A 13899-nucleotide genomic window follows, 5' to 3' on the forward strand; every position below is an offset into this window, starting at 1 on the left:
AGTAAAGCCACCCGCTTCACTCTCGCTGTGTCAGAAATCAGCCGCCTCCCTTGCCATTGGGCCCATTTCTGTATCTGAGTTGGGCCCAGACCAAACTGATGACATCATGTTTTTTTTGTCACCCATGGATTAATTTTGAGGAATGAAACAAGTATTCCATCTTCCTATCAAAACGAAAAGAAAAAAAACCATTTAATTAGGATTGTTTTAATAAAAATCTTTGTTTTTCCACGGATGTGTGGTACGGTTATGACAGGACTGCAACTTCGAGTGTCTTTTGCGTGAAGAACTAGAAGGATTGGCTATGTAGGAAATTATGAAATTTTGACACAACAATCGTCATCATATTAGCTTTTGTCTCCAACTGAGTTTGTGTCAAGATTCATTCAGGAAATCAGTTGTTTTGAACAAACGATATTTTCTACACTAAAGGGGAAGGGGATGGACTTAATCTTACAATGAACTAGCAATAATGTGGTCCAAATTCGCCTTTGGAGAAAATCGAACCTAATACCTCTCATTTACAAGTGAAGAGGAATACCACTAGACTGAGTACTAAGTGGCTTTGGGAAATCAGTTTTTAAAAATCATTCGAGTGCACAGAAACGGGTTTTAGGCACAATTAATTACCCCCAGTCGAAGTGTTTGAAGGACTTGGGCCGAGTTGCATGGAAAGTTGATTTTAAACTTCAAGCGAGAGGTCCATGAGTCGAACTTCCGAGCTGTTGGTCTGTACAGAGGCAAACCTGCCTTTACTTCCGAGGTGTTGCTTTATTTTGGAGTTGCTGTTTGTGCTTTTTCTAGGGGTGACTTGCCCCCAGTGAATTTCTTCCAATCAGACTTTGTCATTCCCGTCGAATCAGCCATGTCATTGTTGGAGTTACTGGCTCCACCAGAATGATGTTTGACTGAGTTAGTCAAATGCTGCAGGATGTGAAAAGAAGAAGGGATGTGCGATTAGCAGATCTCCCTTTTGTAAAAAGATAACAATTAGTCATATTGTGTTTAGTTGTTTCATGATAAAGGGATTTAAATTTTTTAAAGCAATAAGATATTGAAATAAGGGCAAAAGACTGTTTACTACCCTTATATTTCGTGGTTTTCAACATTTAGTACATCAAGTTTTTTTCGTCTCAGAGTCATACCTAAAGTTTAAATTTTGAGACAGTCTCATACATCCGTTAGTTAAACTGTTAAGTTTCCCGTTAAGTGATGACATAGCGCTCACGTGGACAATAACTGGACGTCACGTGTCATCCACGTGGAAATTTAAAAATAAATAAATAAATAAACAATTTTAATTTTAATTAAATAAAAGTATAAAAATATAAAAAATTAAAAAAAAAAATCCCCAGATTCCCTTTGTCTTCCCCACCCCGATCTGCTTCCCTTCTCCTTCTGCACCTCTGCACATCCACTCTCACCCTCACTCTCCACTCTCTCTCATTCCCCAAATCCCCAGATCCCTCTGCACTTCTGTACATCCATCCTTCTCCAGATCCCCTTTGTCTTCCCCACCCCGAGCGATTTGCTATGACACGTACCTCTACACATTTGCTCTCACTCTCCGCTCTCACTCCCCAAATCCCTAGATCCTTATGCACCTCTGCACATTCATCCTTCTCTAGATCCCCTTTGTCTTCCCCACCCCAAGCGACTTGGTCTCCCCCCTCCGTCCCTCTCCCCACTCGCACTCGTTCTTCCCTCACCACCACCTCCCAACCCGACCCATCCCTCTCCTAGTCCCTCCATACCCAACCCAATGGGCTGGACGAGCTCCAAGCTCAACGATCTTCAGGCCGTCGCCTTATGCCGGGAGCGCTGCGGCTTCCTCGACGAGGCGATTCACCAACGCTACGTCTTTGCTGAGGCCATTTTCAAGCTGCAGAGACCCCCTTCTCCTCTCTCTCTCTAAAATTCCAGATTCTTCACCGTACTCACTGCCTCTCTAAAACCCTAAAAGCCATTTTCTCTGCCGCAATTTCGTCATATCCGCCGTCGTTTGGCCACCAACTAGGTCACAGTGTCCTTTCAGCTTCCAATTTCACTGCATTTCCCGATTTTCGCTGATCATTGCCGGGATGGCCTTCTCATAGACGACGTTTGAGAAAGCGTCGTTATCTCTAAGAAATCGAGGTATGCATTTCGAACTCAAAGGCGAGTGATTTAGAGCTGCTTTGTTTCCCGCAAACAGAGTTAAGGATTAGCTAAGAAATTTCAGATTTTGTGTATTGATCTTTGTGATTCTGCTGCTTTTGTTGTTTATAATTTGAAATGGACTGTTTGGTTGCTGAGAAAATTTGGGGGGAACAAAACGAAAATGAATGTCCGAGTCCTGACTGATCAGTTTTTTGGTATGATGAAATCGAAGTCTTTTTGTGTTTTCATTCTGTGTTTGATGAAATTGAAGTCAAATTCAAACGGGTCGGAAAGATTTTGGGGATTAAGGATTTCATGCTGGGTTTGCTCAATTTTTTTGAAAACTCAAAAGATTTTGGGAGTTAGGGTTTTTGCAAAGGGTGGAGGAGAGGGAGATGGGTCGGGTATAGAGGGTTTGGCCGGCGTAGACAACAACAGCTTTTTTTTTTCTTTTTTTTTTTGCAATTTTGTAATTTTTTTTTAATTTTTAAATCCACGTGGGACCCTTATTGACACGTGGCATCCAGTCATTGTCCACATGGGCGCCACGTCATCAGTTAACGGAAAACTTAACAGTTTGACTAACAGATGTATGAGATTGTCCCAAAATTTACACTTTAGGTATGACTCTGGGACGAAAAAAACTTGATGTACTAAATGTTGAAAACCACGAAACATGAAGGTAGTAAACAGTCTTTTGCCCTTGAAATAAAATAACTAAAGGTATTAGAAACCCTCCCTTTTGTATTTGCTGGGAAAACACAGTCCTTGATCATGGACAGTAGTAGCAACAAATCCATACAAAAAGCATTGTTCGTGTGAGCTATAATAATTGGTGGTTGTTACAAACTACAAGAGATTTGTCCTCTGGAGCATGAATCAAAGTTCCGTCTTAAGAATTTTTTTGCTTTCATTATCGCTCGTGGCAGGGGTCGCTATCCAAGGGAATATGCATTCACTCTCAATGAAAGCACCAATTGTTGGAAACAAAATCGCACACATCTGCAGACTAAGGAGAGATCTAGTTGGGAATTACCCATGATCTCCAATGAGGGAAGAATAAGGTTGAGTAGGGGTGTGATTGAATCCTGATCGGACTGCCTACATATCTCTAGGAAGGAGAATGAAACAACTAGTGCAGTTCTAAGAAAGAATGGTATGATGTGCAATACATCTTGAACCATCCTTGACGAATAGCCTATGTCAGGGCGTTAAGGAGATGAGGACGTGTCTACTCGTAAATAGCAACGCATATGAGAGATAGTATGTGTATGGTAGTCTTGCAGATCATCTTATAGAGAATAATATACTAGAGGGAGATGTGAGTGTGATTGCAGCTGTGTTTGATTAGAGATATAAATGCCCAAGCAAGGGTATTTGTAGAGATCTTCAGAGTCCTTGTAGAGAAAGTAATCCTAATTAAATTGGGAGACTATTTAGGAAGAAATCTAGGATGAGATACCCAATCCTCCTAGGATTGTGATTATGTTGTCTAATCCCCAAGATATCTTAATTTAACTTGAATTAAGATTTCCTTACTTGGGAGACAAGTAATACAGGTTGCAGAATGACTGTTTGACTACACATCTGACTAGCCAGCCCGTTAGAATAGCCTTCTTTGATTCTGACTAGGAAACTTGACCGGTCTTTGTTGCCACTAAAGGTGCCACGTGTCATGCGCCCAGAAAATCAATGTCCCACAAAAGTGAAATTCACTTGTTTGCCTTAATTTTTTATTTTTTATTTTTGGACAAGAGCTTAACTTCATTAAACTTAAAACAAAATACAAAGCCAACCAACGGCCCAAGACAAACAGTGGGATGCCCAATTCCACAACAACAAAGGCCTAAAAATGAAAACACACGATAAAAAGAAATAAAACCTAATATCCATCACATAAACGCAGCCCTCCGCAGCCGAACTTTTGCCAGCAATCATCGGAATGACAACCATATAGGAACTGGAATGAAGTAGGATCCACGAAGAGTCAAGCACATCAAAATTAACCCAAAAAAAGAGAGAAATCCACATAAAAAATCATATCTCAGAGTTGTGCAATCTATCGAGCCATCTAGATTTGTACCACCAACCACCACATCTGCAAGAAACGAACCAAGTTGATATAACACGGGGGTGGGGAGGGCCAAGGGGATGTGTAAAACACCCTTACTACGACGAAGGCAGCATAACACTTCACCCCAAATTTTCGACATGTTGGTAAAGCGGAGGGTAGTGGGGTAGAGATCCACATCGGAAATCAAGTCCAAAACTCAAAGATCTGATTTTTGGTAGGGATTAAGGGGAGGTGAAGGGGGGTCGAAGATGGAGATGTAGGCAAGGGAAAAAGGGGAAGAAGGGAGTGAAGGAATAGGGCTGGATAAATGGAATTAGAAAAAGAAGCATGGGCAACAAGGAAGAGGAGAAGAGAGGGAAGGCAACAAAACAAGAAAGCCATAGATAAAACCGGTAAGACATGTCGGGAAAACAGCTAGGACGGCCTAGACTGTGACCTCAAAAATCGACAACCATAGGTTACAAAGGGCAAGACACATACCAAAGATTAAGGAGGAGAAGAAAAAATAGAAGGTAAGGGGTTGCCTACCGACCCTAACCAAAGGAATGAGTCAACAACAAAAAGCAAGGAAAAAGGGCTTCTTCTGGAGAGAAAAGAGAGGGAGTGGCTAGGTTAGAAGGGCTTTTGTTTATCCACCATCCACACCCAACTCTCAACTCACTCACTTGTTTGCCTCAATTAGAGAAATGACACATAAGATGATCACTTGAGTAGCACAAGTGGAATAACTCATAATTTTAGTTATTAGACTGACAAAATATAATAATTTTCTCAAATGACCATTTGCATACGATGTTTTAATAAAGTGAAAATTCACACGTTTGCCTCTATTAGATAGATGACACATCATATAATCACTTGAGTAGCACAAGTATAATAACTCGAATTTTAGGCATTAGATTGCCAAGGTAGTCGACATGTAAAATTTCAATGTAGTTATGGGAGGCCACCTTTGTGCATATGAGTTCGAATTCTCTTTTTAAGTTAGTGTAATTTTGAATATCATCTTATCACAAAGAAAGCTATCATTAGCACTCCTACAAACTCGTTATGCACGTCATGTGCACTTTCTCTCATATTCTTTGTAAGAGAAAATAGCACGGCGACCTTTCTAGAGTCCCAATAACAATTTGTACTTTGTTAAGTGCAAAAGACATTCTCCAATATTGGTTGGTAATTTTTGCGTTTTATAAATAGATAAGCAGTTACACAAAACTGCATAGACATATATAGAGATGAAGATATTGAGAGAGATTGAGAGTAATAACAACTTTACGAAAAATCTACAAAATCAGAGAGAGAAAATGTACACCATTTTTTGCTCTATTTCAAGACTGAAGGCAACCAACTTAGAGAGATCAACCCATCAAACCATATCAGATGGATATCGTCCTTTCCTTTTCTCTACACGATCCTACTGCATCCGGACGATGTTGATTCCCTGTGCTTCTCTACACAACTTGCCTGCCAGGGGATGTAGAAGTTTCTACGTGCTTCTTGGCAAGATCGGATAGGTTTTCATGGACTACCTTGTTCCCTCAATCGGCTTTAGTTGCCGTGTAATTAGAGGGAACCTGGCCAATCATGCCAGGCATGGCGCGGACGTTTATGTCAACAGGCAGAAGGCGGAACTGGATGTCAAGCTCCTGGAATATACGTACCATCTCTTCGACCAAATAGCCTCTCCTTACAAACCTTTCTCCTATGTCCTGGAAGTTCATTCTATGTTGAGGCCAAATTGCAAACCGTACCCTATTTAGTTCTTCTACATCCTTCATTATAACCATTGGTGCTGGATACCAGTGCTCCTTCTTGTTCTCGATGTAACTGTAATCGCGAACCACATGAAATAATTTATTAACCAGACATTACAGTTAAAAGAGTTGAGGTTTTCCGCGTTTTCACAAAACTAAGACAATATTTTAAAGTTTGAAGTGACAAAAGATAGTTCTGCATACCTGATTATTCTTTGCCTCATTAAAACAATCCTATCTGGCGGAGTTGATACATGGATGCAGAACTCAATAGTATCTCCCGTGTCAGGACTACGATAGTAGTTAAGGATGGGCAAAGTCGCTAGGATGCTGTTTGGGTACACGATTTTTGTGTTGTCATACCTTAGGAAAACTGTAGTCAAGATGTTCATTTCTTCAACTACCATCTGAGAGTGATTGATAAACAAATTAGGCACTACACATTGAAAAGAAAAAAACTTTCGCATGTGACACAGATAAAGATGGAAATGTACCTGAACTCCATCTATATCGCAACGATCTCCCACGTCAAATGGATGCATCACGAATAAAAATATGATTGCTTCAAATATCGTCTTGCAGGTGTTACCAAAGACAAATGCCACAACCACAAGCTGAGAACTCACAAACAAGAGAAATTTGCTGGTGGCAATTCCCAGAACAAGAAGCCATATAACAATTATAACAATGGCAACTATTATGTTCACCACGCGATGAAGTGTATTCACAGCTGTTTTGGTATCATTCAGCGTCAGAGCAAGTGCTCTCCGTTCTCTGAAGGCACTGACCTGGAACCAATTCAGCACGTTACTTATCAAGCTAATAAAAACAACGTTCAGGCACTGTTTTGATGACATAGGGGGTTTTAAACACTCTAACATGAAACTCTCCTGCAGAGTTGCATTCACGTTCATACATGAGGGTTTGTTTCAGAGTCCAACACTTAAAATATGAAACTTACCACCCAATTTTTCAAGGCAGATTTGCTGATTCTCTTGTGCTCAGATGCCCCTTCAAAAAGGCTCATGGTCTTCACAGCCTCGTCTTCTTCCATGAAACGCATCAAGTCCTCCAGGTATATGAACCTACAAGAAAAATGGGTAAGTCAGATTTGATCAGAAGATAGAACGTAAGGGAGACAAAATCAAGAGAAAAAATGTACAAATTAAAATGAAAATCACCTACTTTTATGTTTCTAAGGGTTTCTATGGTCTTCAAAACAATGAGTGCAGAAAACATATGGCATATAGCATTTTTTCACTCTAGGTTGTATTCTTATTTTTTATTTTCTCTCTTACTTCCTCGTCGACTTAGAAGTGTCTCCTCATCGACTTAGGAGCATCGCCTCGTTTCCCCTTTTAATTTCTCAAACATATTATCATCTTTTGATATGCGTGGCACAAAACTGGCACCTAAACACAGATGGCATACTTGCACAAATCATGTGATACGAAGTAGTCAACTAACAGTAACATAGCATAAATATATATCTTCCATACAACATATGGCATTGAATATCTAAAATTAGAAACCAAAAACAGCTAATAGAATTCACTAGGCATTCCAAATGTGAAGAAAACAATCACTGATGGAAAATCAAGACCACACAGGGAAACAAATAGGAACCGAAGTTTAGAAACACCATAACAAGGTAAAACCAAATAACAGTCCAGATCAAACCGTAAACCCGTGTGATTATAATGAAGACGGGAAACAATCAAAACTTACTTGGAACCAGGCCTAGCCACATTCTGGAATATCTTTTTAGCAGCAGCCTTTGCCTCAACCTCACTCCTGATCTGAGTATCAGCCTCATCCTCACCAGTGGCATCCAGAATCTGCTCATCAAGCGTCGTAAGATGCCCTTTTCTAACTATATTCATCAGCCTCTTCATATTCCAAGCAGACACATTCTTGGGATTGAGCTTATGCAAATGATCAATCGTGATCCCGGGCTCCTCTGCCCTCTTGGAAAGTGGCCTAGAATACTTGGTGCTCTTCCCAATAAGCCCGCTACCCGCAATCACCCTCCCACTCCTTATCGAACCACTCCCAATCACCCTCCCAATCCTAGCGGACGGGAATGCATTTGCCTTGAGGTCAGGAGGCATAGTAGCCCCGGCATTCTGCAGCTTCCTGACCTCATCCGCCAGCCTATCCTCCTCCTCCTCCGCATTCTGCATCTCAATCAAAGGCCGCCCGGACAGCGTCTCAATCACATACTGATTAAAAAGAGAGTCCTGAATCCGATCAAAATACGACCTCACATGGAACGACGAAGCCAGCACCTTCACAATCAACGTCTTCACCAGCCACAGCAACACTCCAATCAAGAGACAAAACAAGATTTTCGTCACATAAGCAACCACCTCGGTATTGGTCTCCCTCTCCACCTTCTTATCAAACATGAAATGCCATGCTAAAAGAACCAGGCCGAGCCAGAGGCAGTTCTGCACCGCCTTTCGGACTCCATACACGAAATACAAAACTCTCTTCCGCAGAAGGAAATTCCTCTCCACAAAAAACACTATGATCCTAATCCCCCAACCCGAAACCAATCTCCCGCATATCAGAACCAAAATCAAGACCTCCCACTTCCACAATTTCAGTTTCCACAAGCTCTTCTCCCTCAGAACTGGAATCGTCAGCGTGCAAACCACTGCCCCAATGATCAAAACCAAGCTTACCCACTGAAGCAGCGTCAATGCGTTGAAGTTCGCCCTCTTGTACTCGTGCGGCACGTCCTCCTCCAGAAACGGGTCGTCGTCGTCGTCGTCGTCGCCGCCGCGGCTCAGCAACCCAGACCTCATCTGACCCGATTTCGGGATCTGTCCCGACCGCGGGATCCGGCCCGACTTGAAATCCGGCTCCTCGGGCGGGTCGATTAGTCTGGACTTGGTCTTTATTCTCAACAAATCGGACTTGTTCGAGAACGAAGGCTCTCGGCGGAATGAGGCGTTGGAAGTGCACCGGACGACGTCGTCCTGTCCGTTGCTCAACCTCTCGGTGCGGCGCCGCTCCTCGTCGGGGGACTCCCTGTATCGCCTCCTTACCGACTCGGTTTGCGGCGTATCGGTGAGGTCAGACGCCGGCGATTGGAACGAGACTTTGAGCTCCTTCGAGTTGCGCGAGTTCCTAGGACTCGGCGACTCGGCAAGGGGCGGCAAATCGCGCTCGTTCTGCTGCAGCTCCTCCATCTCCAAATCCATATCCAGCGTCATGTCGCCGGAGGCTCGCTGCTTATGCAGGAACTGGCCAATCAGCTTCGACGGCGGATCCTCCCCAGTACCCTCCTCCGTCTTCCCACGCTGCACGAAATCAAAATTCTCGGCATTGCCGGCGCCGTTGCCGTCCCCGTGCCAGAAATCGATGCTGGACTGCCGCCAAATCTTCCTGCCATTTTTGGCAGGGTCGCTGGTGCTTGTGGACGAATCTGCGCCTTCGTCGATTTTGACGATGACCTCCCGGCGGTCGGACAAATCGACGTCCGTCATGGGCTGGGTGTGGTGGCGGTGGTCGTGATCCAGAAGAATGGGGAGCTCCTCGTGGCTGATGTCTTCTTCTCCGGCGGAGATCTTCCTCATATGCTTGGCAGAGCCATGGGACTTAAACGGTTTCTTGATGGAGAACTCCATTACGCGACGACACCACTGGTAATTATAATAAACAATCTCCTCCCACTCAAAAATTAATCTTTTTTTCCGTTAAATTTAAATAAAAAACAATAAAAATAAACTACAAGTGAGAGAAAAGTTGAAATAAAAAAAACAGAGAGGTTGGAAAATTTGGGTTTGATTAGGGTTCGTGGGGGATTAGGTTGACGCGTGTCCTCGTATAACAAGACAAGGCTTATTTTTGAAGAGTTGATTGAACACACGAGAGAGAGCAGAGGAAAGAGAGAAAGTGCAGAGGTGGGGGAAGAGGGAGTGAGGCTGCAACAGAGAAACGTGTGGACGGCGACGAGTACGGCGTTATTGAAAGGAGAGGGACAGTGATGGGTTGGGCCGCTTTGCATGGGGAAGGTTTTGAAATTTGCATTATTTAGTCCTGCTACGTACAAAATTACACAGTTGGGTGTTTAATTACTATTGTGCCATTTTTTGTTTTCTTTGCTGAAAAAGCCAAAAAAATGAAATTGCCGTTCACGAGAATATAAAAAGATTTACCATTACTAAAAAATTGAATTACCATAGGCTAGTTGTAATTTCAGCACTCATCCAACAAGTAACAAATGATTGCAAGTGGCTCTTTACCATAATGGTGGAAAGATGTTCAATCCTTGCATGATGACATGGGTTCGAACCTCATCGATATCTAATTTTACATCTAATTCAATAAATCTATCATTTTAGCAAAAAATACAAACAAAAAAAAAAGGTAACAAATGATTCAAAAATCGTTATTCATATCATATAACATGTAAAGAAATTGACCATAGAAAACTCCTAAAAAAAATCTTGGCAAAGAAATTGGTGTAATCGAGTCAACGTTAAAACTCATGTGTTGAATTTTTCTTGTAACAAAATAAAAAATAATTTAAAAAAAAAAAAAACTCTCAAAATGATGGTATTAGTACAGGAAAACCTACAGTTTTTTTGTCGAATACAACTTAATAAAAAGGAAGTAAGGTATTAAAATGACCGAAATAACCCTAAACACAAGTCCTGTGTGAGGCACATGACTTATATTGGATGAAAAACTTAACGGAGTTAAGGACAGATGACAAATTAATGATTTCAAAATGTTGGTATGACAAATTACTTAAAATTTTAGTTTATATGACAAATTGAAAAATGCGTACAAATTCATATGACATTTAAAAAAAAAATTCCATACAATTATATATAAATTTTAAGTATAAGTAGATATCTATTTGGATGTTATATAATAAATTTAATTAAAATTTAAAAAAACCGCCCCACCTAGGATATCAGGCATTAAACCCTTAAAATTTTCTTTCATCATCTCATTGAGTGGCATGACCGTTTGGTAAACATTCGTAGGAGCTACTACATAAAAAAAATTTATTCATATTTTTCAAAAGTTTGAATCATGATAAAAAAAAAAAAAACAAGCTACGCGAGCTTGAAGGGCAAAATGGTAAATTTGCAGCACACTGCCTCGAGGTTCGCGCGCTTGCTTCTCTTCTCCTAATTACGTGGCGCCGTTCCATTCAGACCCCACAAAAAGCCCGCGAAATCTTTCCAAACGACACCTCGGTAACGCACTCGAACCCGCATCAGCACAACACGCCCATACAATCCACGTTACGTGGCACGCATCCAACGGACTGTTTCTTAGTCATCAAACACTCAAAGTAACAATGCAACTTCGCAACTATACGACAGCAATATACGCGCTACGTGTCTCGGACACTGAGTCTACGGCAATGTTTGGCAATTAATAATTTAATAATTATATTTTAAACGACATGGGCCGGAAATGGTGGAGGGAGCAAAACGCCAAAAGCGAATGTCGTTGGAAGGAAATATCGATTGATTTAGTACGTATGAACGGATTGTATATTTTCGTTGCTTGTGAAGTCAAAACCAACCAAAAGGAGAAGGGAGGTCACTATCTACAGCTCCATGCTTTGTGTGACACAATTGGTGCTTAGGTGTTTGCCTATGTTGGGTTGGAATCTGGATACAAGAATTAGTTCCAGCTTATCACCTAATTAGATTAGACTTGTAGTCGTTATCTGGAGAAAAATTGGTATTGTGGCGCGATTCTTGTCGTGTGGCAGTGTTCTTAGTTTATGTGTTGATTTGATGATTAGTTTTTGTGTGCTGATTTATGCAACAAAACAATGATGATAGCGTGCAGAGTTTAGTTAAAAGTTGGAATGTGTTCAAACTTGATGAATAGTGATGTATAGAGAAAAGATTCCACACCCTAAGCCTCCGACATCTGGCTTTTGGCTTTTGAGTTGGCGGCAATCCTACCGTTCCTTTCCCCTTGTTTTTCTCTCATTTCTTGTTTTCCAAGTTTCATTTGGCTTGGTTGCAATGGAAGCGTTGTGGTGATTTGTTTTTTTGTTCTTTGGTCTTAGGACTATGGCTTTTATTTTGGTGGGTCGATTTGTTTCAATCATAGGTTGTCTTCTTTGTAATAATATCACAATTTGTTGTGTTTTTATAGTCTCGCTAGAGCCGATGGATATTTATCTTGTTATGCTGATTTGCATCCAATATGTATTAATGACCAATGTTATTTTAGTGTTTTTTTTTTTTGTCAAAGTTATTTTAGTGTTTGAACTTGATATTTTATCTCTTGTTGGTTGCGTATGATTCTCTTCAGATCATGCTGATTTTGCTTTGTATTTGTCTTAGAAGCTTACTGGTCCCTTGAGAAAGTGTATCCATATTTAACGTCATATTTGTTCTTCAACGCATGCCTCTTCCAATTGGGTTGAAGAACCTATTATCTTCTAAGGGCGTGTTTCTTGTATCGGATTATTTCGGACCGCACTAGCTTTAGGGACTAAGCTAGACTGGCTTAGACTACACTAAGCTAGACTGATTTAGTGGAAGCGTTTAGTGCAATGTCAGACTAAAAAGCAGAATAATAAAAATAACAAAAAAATAATCTTTTTTTTTCTTTCCATTTTTTGGAACTCTCTATCTGTCTTTTTTTTCCCTTTCTTTTTTCTTATTATTCCCCTAAGTTAGTCAAAAGTGCACATATTGATAATCACAAAATGAAGACATGCCTCACTTTCAGTTCTCAATTCCTAACTTTCTTTCTTCCCAAATTTCTGATTCCCACCAAAAACCCCAATGACTGTTCCTCCAAATTCCATCGGCGGCCATGGCGAGTTTTCCCATCTGACAACCTCTCTTTTTCCTTTGTTTTCCCGTCTAACTCCATCCAGCCAAATCCCGTTCTTTCCCAATTCTGTCGGCCGCCATGGTGTGTTTTCTCGTCTGGGTGATTCTAATTCTAAGATTTTACAGGGTTATGGGTCGTAATCAAATTCTGGGTGGTTTTGCACTCCCTTGCGATGCAAGCTTGTGGTGGTGGGTCGAGGGGTTCTGGGAAGACAAGAGGCAGTGACATAATCGTAGCTAATACCAAGGTTTCAATCGGGACTAGCTAGCGACGCTTAGTGAAGTCCGGTGTCGAGGTGAGTTCGACCTAGTGACATTTAAGTTAGTCTCTTGCTACACCAAACACAAGATTACACAAATTGTTAGTCTAGTATTGTCCAGTGAATACTAACGATGTCAAATAAACGCCCCCTAAAGTTGTATTGCTTGAGTTTTGCATTATTTTCTTTTTGTCTCAATAATATTGTATTTAATTTAAATAAAATAAAATAATAGAGTTTAGACCTTGGTGTATAATGTCTCATGTAAGGATCATTGCCGGATCCCTTTCACCTAATCCTCCTCATCAAACAATTCGAACCCTTAAAATTTGATCAAACGGCTAAAGTTATTATAACTTTTAGAGTGAGCCCGTATTTGTAGCCATTTAATCAAATTTCAAAGGTTCAGATTGTTTGATGATGAGGATTGGTAGAAGGGATCCGGAGAGGATCCCTTTCTAAATGTCTCATCATAACATTGTCACACTCAGCACATATAATTAATTATTCTCTAACAAAATATCTATTTTTTTGTTTTTTTAAAAGGAGACAACTAGTGGCAATTTATGGTTATTCATTCCTTCTGGGTCTGGAGAGGTTATGAGAATTTCACCTTACCTGTAATCATAGTCAAACAGATTTATTAGCTCTGAGCATGGAGGATGATTCTCTCCTCTCCTAATCTCTCTCCCCTTCTCTCCCCTCTTATTTGAACGGTTACGGTTTAGTCACGTCAACATCCTATATTGATTTTTTTTATAAAGACAATAAGACAAAAAACAATATGTGAGAGAAGGAGAGGGAAGGGAATTGGAATACGAGGGAAGATAATCTTACTCGAA

General features: G+C 40.9%; 1 protein-coding gene across 1 annotated transcript; it reads right to left on the minus strand.

Moving 5' to 3' along the window:
• Positions 1–5379: 5379 nt before the first annotated feature.
• On the minus strand, positions 5380–9990 carry LOC103412111 (mechanosensitive ion channel protein 6-like). Its single transcript, XM_008350711.4, has 5 exons — positions 7696–9990; positions 6929–7052; positions 6462–6755; positions 6172–6374; positions 5380–6040 (listed from the first exon to the last, which is right to left on the minus strand). Exons 1-5 carry the CDS (start codon positions 9600–9602, stop codon positions 5752–5754), a joined length of 2817 nt encoding a protein of 938 aa, XP_008348933.3. The 5' UTR covers positions 9603–9990; the 3' UTR covers positions 5380–5751.
• Positions 9991–13899: the final 3909 nt, after the last annotated feature.

The sequence above is a fragment of the Malus domestica genome, chromosome 05 (assembly GCF_042453785.1).
Source record: "Malus domestica chromosome 05, GDT2T_hap1".
NCBI classification, from domain to species: Eukaryota; Viridiplantae; Streptophyta; class Magnoliopsida; order Rosales; family Rosaceae; genus Malus; species Malus domestica.

Excerpts from the sequence above, each read along its gene's own strand:
- LOC103412111 (XM_008350711.4), bottom strand. The coding sequence starts at position 9,602 with ATGGAGTTCTCCATCAAGAAACCGTTTAAGTCCCATGGCTCTGCCAAG. Across the intron at positions 6,756-6,928 it reads CTGCCTTGAAAAATTGGGTG|GTCAGTGCCTTCAGAGAACG; the intron begins GTAAGTTTCATA and ends AATTGGTTCCAG. Across the intron at positions 6,041-6,171 it reads ATGAGGCAAAGAATAATCAG|TTACATCGAGAACAAGAAGG; the intron begins GTATGCAGAACT and ends TCGCGATTACAG.